This window comes from Chelonoidis abingdonii, chromosome 4, assembly GCF_003597395.2.
Source record: "Chelonoidis abingdonii isolate Lonesome George chromosome 4, CheloAbing_2.0, whole genome shotgun sequence".
Lineage (NCBI taxonomy): Eukaryota > Metazoa > Chordata > Testudines > Testudinidae > Chelonoidis > Chelonoidis abingdonii.
Genome location: NC_133772.1, coordinates 143,500,705 through 143,519,901, shown reverse-complemented (window position 1 = coordinate 143,519,901; position 19,197 = coordinate 143,500,705). Strand labels below are relative to the sequence as shown.

General features: G+C 41.8%; 1 protein-coding gene across 2 annotated transcripts in view; it reads left to right on the top strand.

Annotated features, from left to right (window-relative positions):
• MDGA2 (MAM domain containing glycosylphosphatidylinositol anchor 2) overlaps positions 1–19,197 on the top strand; it is a 691,110-nt gene that overhangs the window by 537,460 nt on the left and 134,453 nt on the right. For both annotated transcript variants that reach the window (XM_075065736.1, XM_075065735.1), the window contains exon 9: positions 6,440–6,709. In XM_075065736.1, the coding sequence (XP_074921837.1) occupies positions 6,440–6,709 (270 nt within the window). The remainder of the gene's footprint in view (positions 1–6,439; positions 6,710–19,197) is intronic.

Here is a 19,197-nt window from a genome sequence, read left to right as displayed (position 1 = left end):
CATTTATTTGAGCATTAGCTTCTGGGCTAAGCCACTTCTCAGATGCATGCAGTGGAAAATACAGGGGGGGGGGAGAGAGAGAGAGTAAGAGCGCCGCCCTTTGATCCGGGAGACCGCCTTTGATACGAGAGACCGGGGTTCAAATCCCGTTGGTACCCAACTTTCCAGTAGGAGTCCTGGGCAAAAGACCCCCTAAGCTTCACCTGCCTACCTCAAATATGAGAGTGACATGAACTAGGAGAGTCATGCCGGCTCGACGTCGCCCGGATTAACAAGGTCTGCGCCAGATGTTGAGGAACACGAACAATCTGACGATAAGTGGGCTACTGGAACAAACCATCATGGATGAGACAAGAGAACCTAGAATTGATGGAATGCTACTACAACAGTAGACCTAATGAGAGGGATTATGAAACGTATGACGGACTGTGGATGGACAAAAGACCTACATGCACACTTACCGAGAAACAGCTAGTTACCAACGCTTCAACATAGTAAAGAGGAAGCTGCTCTCACAGCTGAGATAGACCAACTCACATTAATCCAGACTCAAGATGACTGGAAGAACAAGTGGATGTGCGGCCCACACCTGAAGCTGAAACTTCACTGCCACCCCCTCCATTGCAGAGCACAGCAGCTGATATGAGGCATAGATCATGGAGAAACTAACTACAGTCAATCCTCGAGACCGATTACAAGGCTCAGTGGAGAAATATCATCAGATAGTATGTTAGAAGATGCAAATAGAGCATCATGACAATCCCTACTACCACCATAACTCAAACCAATGAATTGGTATACGCTGCAGCCTCTGTAATCCTGGAAATGCTTGGCTACACGATCAAGAACAACAACAGTATGTTACCCACCTGGAAAATGAGGTTGGAGGATAAGATCAAGGCGACTCGGAGAGAATTAGTCGACTGGTGGAACTACAGAAGGGTGTAGTGGCTCAACAGATCCCAGGAACAACATCAGAGCTCTCTGTCCAGAAGAGTGCAGTGCTAGGAACAGCTAAGATACTGCGCAGAACCCTCAAACTCCCGGCCTCTGTAGAGGACGCGGAGGTTGAGGAAGACACATACCACCCATAGGGGTGAGAGGGGAATTTTTTTTTTATATATATATATTTACACACACACACACACAGAAATGAAAAAATGGGTGTTGCCATCAACTCTAATGCGACTAATCGATTAAGTGGCCTATTATCGGAATAATACAACCATTTTTTTTTCTCCTGCTGATAATAGCCCACTTAATTGATGAATCTCATATATATATATATTATATATATATATATATATGTATATATATAAAAAAATTCTCCTCTCACCCTATGGGTGGTATGTGTCTTCTCAACCTCCGGTCCTCCACCAGAGGCCTGGAGTTGAGGGTTCTGCACAGTATCTTAGCTGTTCTAGCACTGCACTCTTCTGGACAGAGAGCTCTGATGTTGTTCCTGGATCTGTTGGAGCCACTTACCCAGCTTAGGAGTCACAGCCCTGAGGTGCTCCTACCACCATTGGGACCATTTGGCCTTCACTTTCCACATCCTCTCTAATTCCGCTTTCAGGCCCTGGTACTTCTCCAGCTTCTCATATTCCTTCTTTCCTGATGTTGCTGTCACTTGGCACTGCTATATCTATCACCACCGCTGTCTTCTGCTCCTTGTCTATTACCACGATGTCTGGTTGATTGGCCGTACCTGCCTGTCCGTCTGGATCTGGAAGTCCCACAGAATCTTAGCCCCGCTATTCTCCACAACCTTCTGTGGAATCTCCCATCTGGTCTTGGAGGGTCTAGCCCATACGTTGTGCAGATGTTCCTGTACACAATGCCAGCCACTTGGTTGTGCCGTTCAGTGTATCTGTTCCTGCCTGCATCTTACACCCTGCCACTATGTGTTGGACTGTCTCTGAGGCCTCTCTGCACAGTCTGCACCTTGGGTCCTCTCTAGTGTGGTAGCCCTGCTTCAATGGATCTGGTGCTCAGTGCCTGTTCCTGTGCTGCTATGATCAGTGCCTCAGTGCTGTCTTTTAGTCGCGCCCTTTCCAGCCACTGTAGGATTTCCCAATGTCAGCCACCTCAGCTATCTGTCGATGGTATACCCATGAAGGTCTTGTCTGCCATGGCACTTCTTCTGCTTGGTCTTCCTCCATGTCTGCTGCTGCCTCAGGCATTCTCTCACGCAGCTCATCTTTGGGGCCATCTTACTGATGTACTCCTGGATGTTCCGGGTTTCGTCAGGACAGTGGCTTTGACGCTCACCAAACCCAACCGCCTTCTTTCGGCTGGTATAACAATCTCTGGGTGTTGGACTTGGGGTGGAACTCCGTGCATTGTGAGGAGCTTCCGGGTCTTCACATCGCAGCCTCCATGTCCTCCTTTGGCCAGCTCACTTACGAGCAGGGTATCTGATGACCAGCAGGGCGTAGCTGTTGATGGCGTGGATCTTGTTCTTCCCACTGAGCTGGCTCTTCAGGACCTGTTTATCCTTTGGTGATACTTGGATGTTGCTGTCTTCCTTGCCTCCTCATCGTGGTTTCCATGTGACTGGTGGGACGCCAAGGTACTTGTAGCTGTCTGTATGTCTGCTATGTGGCCCGCTGGTAGTTCCACCCCATCAGTCTTGACTACCTTCCCCTCTTCACTACCATCCGGCCAACACTTCTCCAGTCCGAATGACATCTGTTAGTCTCTAAGGTGCCACAAGTACTCCTGTTCTTTCTGCTGATACAGACTAACATGGCTGCCACTCTGAAACCTGAATAGTTGAGGGGTTTCTGGGTAGATCTGCTCACTATACTGAATATGGCCTTGCCTGCAGCTGTATGGCATACTACCTGTCTAACCGCTATAAGTTTTCTGTACACAATACACTAATAGGGAGAGGCTGGAAACGAGACTGGGATAAGGATGTAGGGATGTTGCTGTTTTAGAAGCTTTACATTCTTCGGAACACTTAATGGGGCACCTCCTCAGCTGGTTTCAGGCTGTACAGCTCCGTGGACGTCACGGCACCAGCTGAGGATCTAGCCCAGTTCATCTCTAGCCCAGGGATTCTCAAACATCATTACACCACAACCCCCTTCTGACAACACACATTACTACAGGACCCTGGGAGGGGATATTGAAGCCTGAGCTCGCCCAAGCCTCACCGCCCCAGCGGGGGGGCCAGAGCCGAAGCCCAAGGGCTTCAGCCACAGGCAGGGGGCCTATAACCTGAGTCCCGCTGCCCAAGGCTGAAGCACTCGAGCTTTGGCGTTAGCCCCGGGACCCAGCAAGTCTAAGTCAGCCTGGCGACCCCATTAAAACGGGTCCTGACCTACAGTGCGAGAACTGCTGCTGTAGTCTATTGATGAACGTCTAAACCTAGCTGCCAGAAGTGGTGGAACTGGAGGGCCACAAAAGATGGAAAGGGACAGGGCATGCACACACTGGAGTAGGACGGGGGCTTGGGATCATGGATGTGCAGATCCGTCTGTGCTCTGTCTGTTCAGTTGAGCACCTGTGTAGAGGTGGCTGTCCCAGAGTTAATGTCTGCGACTTCAACATACTATGAACAAAATTCTTCTGCTTTGCATGACTGTCTCTGCCCATGTATTTTCCTTCACGCCAGTGATGTTTTTCCCTCCCTATGACTTTCAAGATTCTTACAATCATTGTAAAAATGTCCATCTTGCTGATTGTTACACAGGCATGAAGTACAACTGCTGAATACCATCATCTGTAACGAATGTTGTCTAACACTGGTATGCTGCAAGGTTTAGTTTCATTTAAAGTATTCTGGTTATGTGTTGTCTTTAAGCTGCAGGCAGTTAGCAATGCCCTACCATTGGAAGTGCAGTTCCTATTTGGGTGGGTAGCGGTAGCCATTTTCAGTTTACATCATACCTGGGTTAAATGTCAACACTTTGAAGGTTTTGGGGATCTCTGCAAAATAAGCTAAAATCAGTGAAGAATCTAGTAGCAATATGTTTGGATCAGATGTTGCCAATAGATAGTAACATTTTAAACAACAAAACACACTCAGTAAAGATTTCTCTCCAGTAGCAATTTTCTGTCTAAATGATTTTTTTCAGTGGGAAATGCAGGTTCAGCAAAATTGAAAAATTCTGTGGGAAAAATGAAATGAAATATTTGTTTTTGTTTGGGGTCAATTTGAAACTGAAGCAGTTTATTGTCAAACTGACATCTGCCTAAGCTGCCACATTGCCTGATGGGAGTTGTAGTTTAGGTGTCTCATATCCTCATTCTTATTTTCATCAGCGCAAATGCAAAAGTTGAAATATCAAAATTTCCCATCAGACCACAGTTCCAATTTTCTCTCAGTGCTATTCCACAGTAAACTTGTAGCATTATCACAGCAAGACTTTTATTTATTAACATTGAACAATTTGAAATGTGCCATATAGTGCAGCTGAATCCTACCTGATGAAAATTTCCATCCTAGGATTGCTGCATTGCAGGCCTTTAATGGGTGCAGTCACTGCCAGTTTCTACTGCAAATTCCGTGACGGAAGGCTGCTTTGCAGTCCATTAAATGGCTCACTTGGAGAGGTTTGGTTTATTTTTAGAGGTTTTACATTTTACTTCATCCTTTACGGACAGGAAATTTAACACGGGATGAAATCTGCCTTGGGACTTTTGGAAAGCACCGAAAAAAAAAAAGAGAGAAAGACAGAGGGTCAGAGAGAGAGAGAGAGAGAGTTTAACATCCTCTCGAGAAATAGGAGTAATCTGTAACTTTCTGTGCTCTATAGACTGTACACTCTTTTATCACACCATTCAAAGCCTCTTGTATTACATGGTTTCAAACACAGCCACAGAGGTCTTTGCTTCTCAACAGGCAGTTCCTTGAATGAAAGTTCCTACTCCATTAATACCCATCACACAGAAGAAAAGCTTCATACAAGAGAGCAGTTTCTCTGTAGGGAGTCTTGACGGGTTTGGAATGAGCAAGCTAGGTTTCATGCAATATGTAATAACTGTACCTAAGGCTGACTCTGGAAGTAAGACCTACTAGACAGTCCTTTTAATAGCGATATGTAGATTTCTCGTGTGTTTCTGGAGTAGGAGCCTTTCAGAGTTTCTTCTCTTTTTTGGTCTAAAAGGAGCATAACAATAACACATAGCTTTTAAGAGTTTTCTCCAAAACTGTGCTTATCTACCACCAAATGTCTTCCCCTTTCATATTCCGATTTCTCTGATCTAGAGAGCCACTCAGAAAGTTCTGGCTAGACCAGGACAAAAACCAGATTTTCTTTTCCTGGGAAATTCTACAATTTCATTTTTTTTTTCATTCCAGGAAGGAATAAAGACCATAAGATTTTAAAATTTTGTGCAAAAAAAAATAACCTAAAAAAACAAATATTTTTCTGTTGATTTTGATCATTGTAAATTGTTTTCATGTTTTATATAAAAACAATTCATTTGATTTATAAAAGTCATTTTGAAACAAAACATTCCATTCTGATAAAGTCAGAATGGAATGTATTCGAATAAAATTTTGTCAAAATCAACCCATTTTTTTCAGAAAGTATTGATTTTGAAAAAAAATGATTCTGTCTTACAATTAGAAAACCAGTGAAAGGCAAGTACAAATTTAAGGCATGCCAGTTTTTCCATATTTTTTATTCCATTAGAGTCAAAAGTCTGACAAAGTGCTAAATTGCAAATCTAAATAGCTTTAAATAGTATTTTGGATCAGGCATGGAAAAATGACCAGACATCTACTAACTGGAGAAGTAAACTAACTAAACAGGTAGATGGAAAAGACAAGGACCAGACTGCTCACTTTGTTTCCTGGAGGCAACACCCTGGTGAGAACTGTGCCAAATTATCTCATGTCCCCTTCAGCCACTGCAAAGGAAGAGGGTGCTGAGTTTTGTCCAGAGTATCATCCCTATTCTGTTCTGTTCAGGTTCTTATACCATGCTTGTCATTGTAGTCCTGGCACCCTGCAAGGAGACTCACCCTCTGGGAATACAAAAATCAAGGTAGTAGGTTTTTCAGTCAATCTGATCTCCATCCATGTCCAACTTTTTGTCTCTTCTCTGAGTTCATGGTCCAATAACTGGTGTACATCTCCATCGCTCTGGAGGGCCCCTATTCTCCATTGCAATCCCCCCCTTGGTATGTCACGTGAAAGAATAATTCCTGATGTGTCTCCTCTTCTCCTTTAAAGAACACTGTAGCTGTCTGCAAAATTAAGTTTTATCTCTGCTAATGGACATCGACTATAAAACATTACAATACAGTACTTTGGATGTTACTTTTTTTAAATTAATGTTCCCATTGATGGTTATCCACCTCTAATCTCGTGGACACGTGGTAGATTTGCCGTATTGTAACCCTTTCAGGGACATGTTATCGTTATTTGCCATACTTTTGTTGTTTTCATAGTTTACCTTCTGTAATAATCTGTCTCCTACAGATCCCCCTGCGGTGGAACCAACATTTCTGGAGATTCGACAGGGCCAGGGTCGAAGCATCACTATGAGTTGCCGGGTGCTGAGAGCATATCCAACTCGGGTTCTGACGTATGAGTGGAGACTGGGCAACAAGTTGCTGCGGACTGGTCAGTTTGACGCTCATGATTCTACAGAGTACATAGTGAGCAGCCTTTCCAGGGACAGTTATGGGATTTACAATTGTAACATCATCAATGAAGCCGGGGCGGGCCGATGCAGCTTCCTTGTTACAGGTAAGCTTTCCAAGGTGCCGGCAATGAGTTTTCCTGAAAATTGGTGTTTTCTACCAGAGAGAATGAGAACAAAAGCATTTTGACTGTCCATGCATGTCCTACAGTAATACCACTGCTGCTCCAGTGGGTTTATTTTTAACATAAGATGTGCATCTCTGGTAACACACATTAGGCGACTTAATGCCTAATGGTTGAATTAAAGCAAGGTTGGTAATGAAGTAGGCTATTAAGCATGTTTCATTGGTGCAAGGGCAAAAATTGCTGGAACTGGTCTTAAGATACAAATCGAATATCCTTCATTATATCTGCATACGGTTGTGGTCGAGATTGTGACATAAGGCATTGCTGGGAGAACAAACAGATGACAAATTTTACAATCAACCCTGACTTTCTCATTGGCTTAAGATAGGTTAAAAGACCAAAACTCACAATTCAAGAAACTCCTGTACAGTGAGGGTTGGAAATCTGGATCTCTCATTAAAAGACATACAGAGAGAGTTTATAATTCAGCAATGCAGTACCACAAAGTCAGCTGTGATTTACGGTCTCAACTTTAGTCTAACCGTATCGCATAATTAATGTGCTAAACTTAAATTTGAGTTTATTTCTTTAATATTCAGCCTCAACGGTAGGATGGGGCTGTAAAGCATTTATCAGAAATACAAGTCTTGTTTCTTTTTCAGTTGGAGTTGTGTTGCCATTGTAAGTATTCGTCCTCTTCGAGGGCCTGATCCCCCGTATGACCTCATGGCCTAGTTCATGTTGGCAGTTAGCACTATGCCTGGCAATAAATACTTACAGGATTGTGCCCATAATGAAGTGATCATTGCATATTGTTGTTAAACCTGCCTCGCAGATCTTAAAAATAAAGAAGTGATGAGATTTATCTCCAAATTCAGCCCCCTTAGTCAACAGATGTGGAATATGGTGATAGAAGAAATCAAGACCAAGAAGACTGCGAAGCGTTTAAAGAAATTTTGTTTTTTTCTTTTAACAAATGCTGCCTGGCATCTTTGTCTTAGTGTTGGCACCATGGATCTCAACATGCCAGGCAAACATGACTAGGTGAATATTTCAATGAATGATGTCTATGGTCCTTGGTAAAATTTAATCAAGCTTTAGGTTGGCCTGTCTATTTTGATCCTAAATGAAGGCAGTTGTTACCAGTGACCCTATGTTTTTGCAATGACTGTGGTTCCCAAGCATTGGTGTTTAACCCACAGGGTGGCTTGAAGGAAATGCGAGAAAAAGTCCATTTCCTCGAATGAGTCAATGAAATCCAATTTATTGTTCATCACTCTTTGGACCCAGGACTGTGGAAAGCTATTCTAAGGCAATTATTTTGCTGAGATTGGGGTAATCTGTGTAGCCTTGGAGTGATTTATTACTGTGACAAAACAAGGAACCTAACTGAAATTAGTAATGAAATCGTTTTATGATGTACTCAATCCCCATCCCACCGTGTGCCACATCACTTTTTTGTCTGTACCATTATGTGTGTTTAGCTCTTATTTTCCTGTTTTTAATAACACTATAACCTCTTCTGATGTGACCTCTATGCTTTTCTCAGTCTTTCAGGTTAAAACCTGCATGTTCATGGTTGGTAAATATGCCTTTTAGAGGTGTGCGGTCAAAACCCTAGTCTCACGTTAAGAGACAAATTGCAGCCAAGGGGACATATTCTGCTTCTAGATCTGAACAAGGCACATGAAGGATTGGAGAGAAAGAAAGTGGGGAAAGGGTTAAAGAAATGACTGAACCCAATAGATTTTTTTACAGAGCGTGAATACAGAGAAATTAGCTCACATCTTACAGCAAAACCCCATTGTTTTTCAAACTATTGCAGGAATCTGACAGCAGCAGGGTGCTTTTCTCTCAGAGTCAGCTTGAACAATGATAAATCAGATGGGTCTATTTCTATTCTATTTTATTTTTAAATTCTCATGCGGTAACACAATGCCGCAATGTTTGAGTTGCAAAGTCTGCAGAGGAAAATGCATGCACTTAGGGAAAAAAAACTTATGGAATTAAAAACATATGTGGAAGTATTCATATTGGTCTTAGAATTTGTAAAACTCAATTTTACTAAACTTATATTTTTGTGCCAAATTTGAGAAAAACAAACAAAAAGCAAATGATATGGAAAACAAAAAAATAATTACTCCAGTTTCACCAGTCTGAGTCAAATATGACCTCGGTGTCCTTAGAAAAATCACAAATCATGCGCAAAATCGAAGATAAATTTTAACATTCACAAATGAAAATATTCTATATTTATCTCAAAGTCTGACATCACGCAGCGTAAGTGAAGATCAATGGAAAGCAATTTTCAGACATTATGTGGTGCAATTAAGATACAGCAGAGACTGAAAGAAAATTGGCAAAATGCTTGAATGCAGAAAAATGACATGAATATTGCTGACTGTATATGAGCCCTCATGCATGTGGAAGAATTGTTTGAATGCTCAGTTATGAAGTGTAATCAGCAGATGAGGATTACTGCATGTGGCACCGTGGAACATGTGTGGGATGAGGTAAATGGCAGACTTCTTGATGTAAGGCTATATTCAGAAGACTTTGTTCAACTCTCATTAAATTCAGTAGGAGATATTTTTCTGTGTGTACAAGATCTCTGGAACTGTGTCCTAAGACTCAGTTCCTGACTACAGTGTCTGTCCAGGATAGCCAGGTTGATCATTAGACAAATGCACTGGAGGTGTCACAACAAGGACATCTTCCCTTCCACTGTCCTAAGGCTGCTGAGATGCTCCAGAACCCAGTGGCAGGAGAAGATTCCAGAAGGGACCATTGTGATCATCAGGTGTAGCACAGGCCAGACAACTCCCCCCATTTCAAAAAATTCCTAGAGCAAATCTTTGCAAGAAACATCTAGTCATGATTTAAAAATTGCCAGTAATACAGAATCCACTACAGCCCTCTTTAAATTATTTCAATGGTTAATTACGCTCATTGTTACAAATGTATACCTTATTTGCATTCTGAATTTGCTAGCTTCAACTTCCAGTCACTAGATTGTGTTACACCTTTAATTGCTAGATTGAAGAGCCCATTGTCAAATATTTGTTCCTCATGTAGGGACTGTGATCAAACCACCCCTTAACTTCCTTTTTGTTAAGGTAAGTAGGTTGACCTCCTTGAGTCTATCACTATAAGACATGTTTTCTAATCCTTTAATCATTCTCATGACTCTTCTCCAAACCTTCTCTAATTTATCAGCATCTTTTCTAAAACTGCTAACACAAGAAGTGGGCACAGTATTCCAGCAGCAGTAACACCAGTGCCAAGTACAGAGATAATAGAAACTTCATCTACCTACTCAAGATTCCCCTGTTTATACATCCAAGGATCGCATTAGCCCTTTGGGCTACAGTGTTGCACTGGAAGCTCATGTTCAGTTAATTATTCACCTTGACACACAAATCGTTTTCAGAGTCATTCTTCCCAGGATAGAGTCCCCCATCCAGTATGTATGGGTTTCATTCTTTGCTCCAAGATGTCTACATTTGCCCATATTAGAACGTATGTGGTTTGCTTGTGCCCAGCTTACCAAGAAATCCAAATTGCTTTGTAGCAGTGTTCTGTTCTCTTCATTATTTATCACTCCCCCAATTTTTGTGTCATCTACAAACTTTATCAGTGATGATTTTATATTCTGATCCAAGTCATTGATAAAAATGTTCAAGATTCACAAGGCCTTACACACATCACCTTTCCCCATGTGGCAGAAATGTGAGGAGGGGTGGGATCTGTAAAGTAGCCCTACCTATGGCTTAAGCTCTCCCACCCCTTCATTTCCACACAGGTGGTGGGTGGGAAGTGGGACTCAGTGCTGCACAGATTGCACACCACGTGCGTGCCTCCCCACGTCTAGCTGCTTCTGTGCACAGTGGTAGTGTATGAATTCCACCTCAGAGACACCTCCCACAGGCAGACGGGGGGAGCTGAAATTCATTAGTTCCAGGATGGCAAATGGACTGTTGTTATAACTGTACATTTGTAGGACTAGCGCTGAAATATGGAGTATTATTAGCACTACAGGTTCTGCTGCCTACGCTCAAGGTTACCTGACACTTCACATTATAAGACCCTGTTTTAGTTGCTTATAGCTTTGCCAAACTTTAACCATTTGGACTGAAATTTTCCATGTTGAGTGTCTGCATCAGGCTGAATTATTTAGGAAATTTTCAGCAAGAACAGTTGTTGTCATGTGCAAGCATAAAGTTAGGGGAAATGATGTCAGTTTTATGCATTACAAAATACTTAAAATTATTTTATTGAGCAACTCTAGCAAGTCCATGCATTGTAACAGGCACTTGAAACTGAGCCACAGGGTCGCCCTGGTGTCAGGGATGTACCGTTTGCTATCCCTATGAAAATCAATCCACATTTGTCCATGTTACAAGCCTGTGAAAATTTGAGTTGCACATGCTCAGTACAGACCTGTTTTAGTCGGCAGCTAAATTCTCCAAAGATTCTGTCAGTACTGAGCATGCTCTGGTGCCCAGCAGGAATGTTCCTGCAATTTCTCCTCCTGACAGTCAGGGGCTGCTATTGTGCAATCCATATGAACTGAGAACAGGAACACTCCCTCTCCTGTGCTATCAATGCTCCTGCTCTGGGAACTAGGTAGCGTAGAGGAGGAGGAGGAGGAGGATGCTTCCTGACTGCAATGCAGATGGATGCGGAGCCCTGGGGATGACACCATTGATGCTGTGCATTAAATGAAGCAGGGGTCCTGTGGAAGAAATAGCATGGGATTGTGTACTTAAAGGCTGTCTCATAATGCATGTGCACAAGGTGGGCTGAATTAAGGTTGCACAGGCAACCTTAATTCTGGCAGTTCCTTACTTTTATGTGTTTGACTTTCAACCTTAACGTTCATTTGGTTAATGCAGAGTCAAATGAGCATAAAGGAGATAATATTCTGCAATAATCTCATTCCCACATTATTTCCTTGTAATGTTGATAGAAATGCCTGGGTCCATGGATAGTTGCCTTTAAAAATAAATGAGAGCTAGTTGATTTTTTTTTTATAAAAACTGATTTTATGGAAAATTATTACGCTGCCATCCTTCCATTCTTTACTGATTGCATCTCTCATATCAGCCATTCCATCCTTCCATTCTTTACTGATTGCATCTCTCATATCAGCCGTTCCATGATTTTGCCCAGGATTAATTCCAAATGAATTGGTCTACAGTTACATGGAACATTCCATTCACCTTTTTTAAAATATTGGCAAAACGTTAGTTTTTGCCAGTCCTCTGGAACTTCCCCAGTGTTCCAAGATGTATTAAAAATTTACCTCTGTGGTTCAGAGTGCTTCTTGGTCCAGTCTTTAAAAAATATTAGGTTTTGGAAGTTTAAAAATATCATCTCAGAGTTCAACTGAGTTCTTTTCTTCTTGGGGCTGTTTGGTAACCTACTATGTGTGTGTCATAAGTTCCCCTCCATACATCGGCACAGAGAATATCAGTTGTTTGAGCCCCCAGCTACAGAGCCTTGGCTCTTTAGTTCAAGCTGCTGCAGCTCATGCTTTTAGCTTTGGAAATGCCTTGTTAAGTCCCTGATGTGACAGCCAAGAGGCAGCCATTTGCCCAACTGATAATGGTTTTGCAGGCCTACTTCGGCCCTTAGAAATAGCTGTACAAATTTATAATCTTCAAAATATGCCCTCATCGATACCTGTTCAACCCTGTTCCTTCAATGGACATGTGTAGATGCAACTGACTGGGACATAATATACAATTTTGTCAATGCTGCACAAAAAGGAATAGAATCAGCCTCAGTTCCTCTTAGCTGTATTGGCTCTGCAGGGAGGGCAGGAGTTAGCAGCAGCAAAAACTTACTGTCATTTCTAAATTAAAGAAACATGACTAAATACACATGGGAACAGAGCTGTTGGGTAACTAGGGAGCATTTTTTTAATCTAGTTACTTTTCGGAGTCGGATTCCACTTTAAGCAATCAGTATATCCCTTCTGTTCTGCGTGGGAATTCCAAGTCCGTTTCGTGCCTTTCTTCCTTTGGTCTAAGAAAGCAGGTCATTAAGGGGTCTGGACTCATCACATTTTACCCTTGTGCTTATATATCTGTACAGCATCCTGCACCTGCACTATAAAGTGTGAACTTGAAATGGCATCAGAGTTATAGTGCTGTATTTGATAAAACCCACTATACGCTTCACTCCTATGACATCATCTTAAAATATTTTGTATGTGTTTGGAGTTGTATGTTTCTAATGGAGTTATTAGCCAAGTTAAACCTATTCTAGCTCTTGATTTTTTTCTAGCTCGTGTTATCTCAGATTGTGTGATACATTTAGAGTAGAGTCTTGCTAGAGAAACATGAAATATATATTGTTTGCAGCAAAGCTAGAACGTTCACTTCCCAAGTCTTTTCTACCAAATTTTCAAAAGACCACGAGGCAACAAGGAAAATCGCAGATTTTAGAAAGCTTATTTGACAGCATCAGGATTTGTTTCAGGATTTAGGAATGTACTTGAGCAAATGATCCCAAACGGATGTCAGAGAGCATTTATCTTCCTAGGGTAGCATGGAGCATTCTGCCAGTGGGATCGTCGGGAACCCAGCTCACATTTGATGCAAGTAACTCAGCTAAATGCTACGTGACTTAGATGTTGACTGCATGGAATGTGTAATAGTAGCTCTAGTGTCTAATGTTGCAGAGAAAGCTCTTGTGAAGACTATCAAAGAGAGTGGGGCTGAGAGGTAAGAAGGGAAAGAATGGATGAAGAATGGAGAGGAACCTAGTAAAAGAGGAGAGAAGTAAAACCAGGGAAGAGGCAGGAGTGGAGGAGGATAAAATGATGCAATTCAGGCATCACAGAATGAAAGGCCCAAGAGGGGAAAGGTGAATTATTTGACCTAAAGAACATTGAAATTGGCATTAAGCCTTGCTCTTATAACACCGGCCTTTTATTTTTGCCATTGATGAGACGCCATTTCACGTGATAGACTACAGCAGCTCAACTCGGTAGATAGCCAGATCTGTCAGAGTCGCTCTTTGCTATAGGCCTTTTGGCTGTGAAGTGTTTAGGTCCAGATAATAATATGCTTACATTGAGTAGTCCCTGGGACAGCTGTAGGAAGAATTATTATTCAGTCTGAGCAAAGGTATTTGAATCTGTCCCTCAATAATTAAAACATGTCTGGTTCCTGTTAATTCATCCCAGTCTTCCTCAGTGGTTCCTGTTAATTCATCCCAGTCTTCCTCAGTGGTTCCCTTTGGGTATCGAGGGCACATTTCTGGCAATCCGTGTCTACTGAATGTGGTCGGAGTTAAGATCTCTCATTAGCAAGCCGAAAGTAGGAAAGGCAGAATAAGGCACAGACTCTTCCTGTTTGCAGTGCTTTTGATTGACTGATAGACCAGTAATTCTAAAGTGACAAAAGATAAATTGATGAGCTGAAATCAGTGTGGAAAAACTAATCAGATTTTTTTTTCACTTCATTAGTGTATAAAGAGCTAATTAAAGGGACTACTTAGATGTAGCCCATTAGCTCAGTATTTCAGAAACATAAAACATTCTCTGTTTGCCTGATCCCTGTTTGAAAGGACACGTCAACTTGAAATCTGTTAGAGTGAAAACTAGTTTCAGGTACTACATCCTCCCCCAATTCCCCCAGCTAATTTTAATGGATTGGCAGTTACATTTTCCTATTTCAAAAACATGCTTTTCTCTTTCCTGCTGATGTGTTGGAAGGTGCTTGTAAAGATATGGGGAAACTGACTAAATATCTGATTTATATGGGGGAAACAATGAAAATGTTTAAACAAAAAGTGGAGTTAAAAAAACTGTTTTTTTTCTCTAATCTCTTTCCATTCTAATCATCTTAAATGTTACTTATAATAACAGTAGTTAAAAAAAATTTCAGGCGGAAGTGTGGTTTTTAAACTGATGGTGTCTCTGTAATCTGAAGGAGATTAAGACACCATCATAGGTATGTTACATTTTGGCATGAACAGCAACTCTGATCTCAATGATCCTTTAGCATGCCAATGTGTGAAAAGTAGGTTCTTTGGATGAACTGCAGGCATTCCTGAAGATACTGGTACTGTTCTTGGTGCTCCGTGCCTCAATTTCTCTTACATAAATGTCCCATAGTCAGTGACCCTTCACTGAATTTTCTGATGTGTTTTAAGAAATGTAACAATTTTTCTCCCAAACTTGTAATCGTCAGTTTTCCAAGGATGTAATTCAGTTCCACTGAAGTCAGTGGCAAAACTCATTACTTCAGCAGATCCGAGGTTTGACCTAGTCTGTTGGCTCCGGTGTTTTCTGAGTGATATCTGTCATAGTTCGGCATATGTTAATTGCTAGAATTTTGGTTTTGTGTCAGTAGTTTCTAACATTTGTCGTGAGGATCTGTTCTGTTTTATGTAGGTTCTTATAGCATAATCATCCCTATACTATCTGAGTGCCTTCCAATAATGCATTGAGCGAAGTGAGTAACATCTGTTAGCTGGTTGCCATTAACATTAATCTAAAGATTCTTTCTTTGGCATTTCTGTTTCTGTTTGTTTTTTCTCATTTTATCTTGAAGTCCAAATTGTCTCTGCAAATGGTAGCCTCAAGGGCCATTATTACAATTCATTGTGAAGATTCTGCAAAGTAGGTCTCTGTTGCAGGGATCCTGTGCCAATCTTCTGATGCTTTATGCTGTGTTCTGAGTGAATTCAATCAGGGTTTTTAGCATTCCCTCTTCCCGGAGGTATTTGTTAGCTGTTTTATCATCTTGGTGCAGCTTAACTCACATTTAATGTCAGAACAATCCAAATGTTTCATCACAGTGAAGAAATGAAAAGACAAATGACTTTAAAGAACTTCTGCAAATGTATATCCCACAGATCACTCAGGATTCACTTTTTAAATAGACTGTTCACATTTTAAGGTGTTTGAAATGAATCTAAAAAAGTTCTTGTGCTCTAATGTGAAGCTGTGGTGTTTTGGTCCTCTAAGGATCTCGTTTTTGCTTCCAGGAAAATCTATCTGTCTCATCCTGTCTGAATCTTAGTCAAATGACTTGTTTTCTTAATTAGTGTCTGACAGACTATTTTTAAATCTATATTAACTCATTTTGTAACAGTTATCCACAAAAGTCTAAATGCTCAGAGAACCTGTAGCTAGCCCATCATTTAGGTATTTTTCTTAAAATAAAGTGGTCCTTTAACTCTCATCTGGTGTCTATGTTGCTCATAATCTCACAACTGCATTGTTACAGGTCACTTCTGATTGACTACTTGCATTGGATCTTGGTGAAGTAACCCACTTACTGCTTTCAGATATTATTTCATTTACCTTATGATTAGCTGTGACATTTGCTTGAACTGTTAAGATACTGCTTGTAGTTTGGCCCCAGGTTCATTCACTGACTGCATTCTTATCTCTCAAGACAAACTCGGATAGTTTGCTTTAATGGACAGTTTTCTCACAGTTCTCCTTTTGAAATCTGCCATACTGCAGGGTTGAGTCCAAAGTCTGATTCCTTTTGCTCTTCATCTTCTTCTCTTCAGTCGTATTACTGAGAGCCTTGGATTGAATTTTCATCTCCTTGTTGCTGATTTACAGATTTACAGCTCGAGCAGAGATGGTATCTCATTGACTTCTGTTTTTGAAATTTGCTTTTAAGCCATACAAAAGTGGAGGAGGAGGAGTTTTCCTTTTTACATCTCTGTGCCAGTAAAACCAGCTGTCTGATTTTCAAAGGTGCTGATCATGTGCAGAGCCTGCTGACTTAAGTGGGACTTGTGAACACTCCGCATTTCTGAAAAATCAGGCCACCAATGTACGACTGGAACATCAGCTGCTTCTCTGACTGGATGTCTACGTCTCCTGAGTGGCAGCCCACTGAAAGCTTTATTTTTAAATCAACTTGGGGATGGATTTGGGCTATTTTACATATTCTCACAAAAAGGACTAGTTAAATGGCTGATTCGAGTCAGATTTATATACTGTACGTAGAGTGTCATTGCTTAACTGTGTCAGGGTTTAGACTGAGATCCCGTGGAAATTCTTGCTTTAGGTTTTCATACACTTTGTGTATGTCAGTTCCCAACCAATAAGCAATGTTTAATAAATATAGTATAATAATGGCAAAAGTCCCTGTCCTGCCACCTCTGCAGTGGAGGAGACCCCCAGCTATGGTAGAATTTTGTCATCTTATTTGTAGTAGATAGAATTCTACTCCATGAGGGCTTCTTCTGCACTTCTGTGGAGAAGGGAATTGTCCTCGAAGATCCTGAGGGGGATCAATATCACTAACGAGGTATGAATTAATTTTGTTACTAAACAATAGAGAGCTCTCTTATGCCAATATACATGCCACTCCCCCTTTGTTTCTGTTATTTCTTAAATTCCTTATCACACTAGAGTGAACATACGTTCTTTTTGTGTGTGTCTTCAGCGTGCATGCCAGCATACTAACAGAAATTCTGGATCTATTTACTGCCGGGAGAATTCTGTGCCAAAAAAATTAAAAATTCTACATGCAATGTTTTGAAATGCTTCATATTTTATTCCTCAAAATAATACAATATAATCACGTCCGTTTCAATAATTTTGGTAATTTATTTCAAAACACCTGTCAACAAGTATGTCTGTAATAGTACAGACAACAAAAAAGATTCAGGAAATGTTTTCGACACATAGATCTCTTACTAGACATATGAATATAGGACTTTGAGTAATAATTCATTTAAACTACAATACAGAAATGTATTTCCTGCACCCCTCAGAAGCTATGCAAAGGCTTGGGGGAGTCAGGGGTAATGGAGGAGCTGAGGGGCAGGGAAGTAATTTCTGGCAAGGAGCCTGGGAGTGAACCTGGAAAGTTGTTGGGTCTGACTGGGAGAAGTATGGAAGAGGTTTTTATTGGGGGGGGGGAAGGATTGTTAGGGAGTTGGGGAATTCTCCCATGCAGACCCTGGCTGACTCCAACCTTTCCCATTCAGTCAGACACATCTGCCCCGTGTCCCTTTCCTCTTCCCATCCCATGTGTCCCTGCACCCCAATCAGCCACCCCCATCTCCATGTTGCCCTGCACCGCCACCCCTACCCCTCATCCGCATGTGCCCCTGCACCCCCTTGTTCCCATGTGTCCCAGCCTCCGCTCCTATTCAGACCCCACCCCATTCTGTCATCCCCCCCACTAGCCCTTCTGAACCCCAGTCTGTGTGACCCTCGAGCAGCCCTATGTGCCCCGCTCTGTGGCCCCCCCATCCTGTGCCTCCTCACCTGGCCTCGCAGGCAGGGTGCAGTAAGGAACGCAGCCCATCCTCATCCCTATCAGCTGTGGGCTGCTATGGCCGGTGAGCCAGCTGCCCTCCGTTCTGGCACCACAGCAGCCCCTGGTGAGTGAAAGGTGTAACTGCAGTGTCTCTGGCAGATTGTACTTTTTGAAGAGAAAAAATCCACAGGGGACATGAATTCTGCACGTGCACAGTGGTGCAGAATTCCCCCAGGAGTAATCTACAGAAGAGTGAACACTTCAGCGATCTAATCGTGTTGCAAAAATGAAAAGACCATTGAAAACAGTCTGGTGTCTGAAGCTTGGGAGATTCTGAAATGGGGGTAGACTTACAGCTCAGGAGGATCCCAGGGCCAGACTGTGCCCAGCACCTCAAGCTGTGGTCAGGCAGCTCAGCTCAAATTCAGACACCTTAAATACGGGCCAGATTTAATGTTATCCACACCCACCATCTCCCAACATGAGACTTCTGGCTGGATTTTCAGAAGAGCTCCATGTCCATCGTGGTAACCTCTATTGACAGTCTGACTGCTTAATTTGATGCTAAAAGAGAGATGAACTTGTTTGAAAATCTGACTCCAGTTTTGGGGGCTGATCCTTTCTGAAAATTCCAATCATAAATTGTATTACAAAAGGTATCTCCTGGCAAAAAACAAACAAACCCTGTACTGATTGTTCTGGAGAAAATAGTGTTTCAGCAAATCTACAGAATCTAACTGTTGTCTGGGGAGTAGAGCTGAGCAAAACTAATACTTTTCTCTTCATGAGTATTCACGTGTTACACTTGAGATTTTCCCAAGAGTCTGCAAATTTGATCCATTTCCACTGCCAAAAACAGATGTCACTTTTAGTTGTGGTGCAGTTCATACCATAAGTAAAATGCCTTGTTATTGTTGTTTTGTTTTTGTGTGAGTGCTTGTGATGTGTTAGGCACCTTCCATGGGCAGAAAAAGGAAAGGTTCTTGCCTTGAGGAGCTCGCAGTCTGGGGATGGACAGAGAGAAGTCAGGGAAGGAGAACAGAAAAAGATTTTCTAAACACATCAACTAGATCCACTATAGGCAGCACAGCAGAAGTGAGGTTTTAAGAGGGATTTAAACGTGAAAACAAGGGCTTTGCTGTTGAGTTCAGAACAATCAAATCATGAAGAAGAGGGCATGGTATTAAAAAAAATGGTCAAGTTCATAGAAAATCTCAT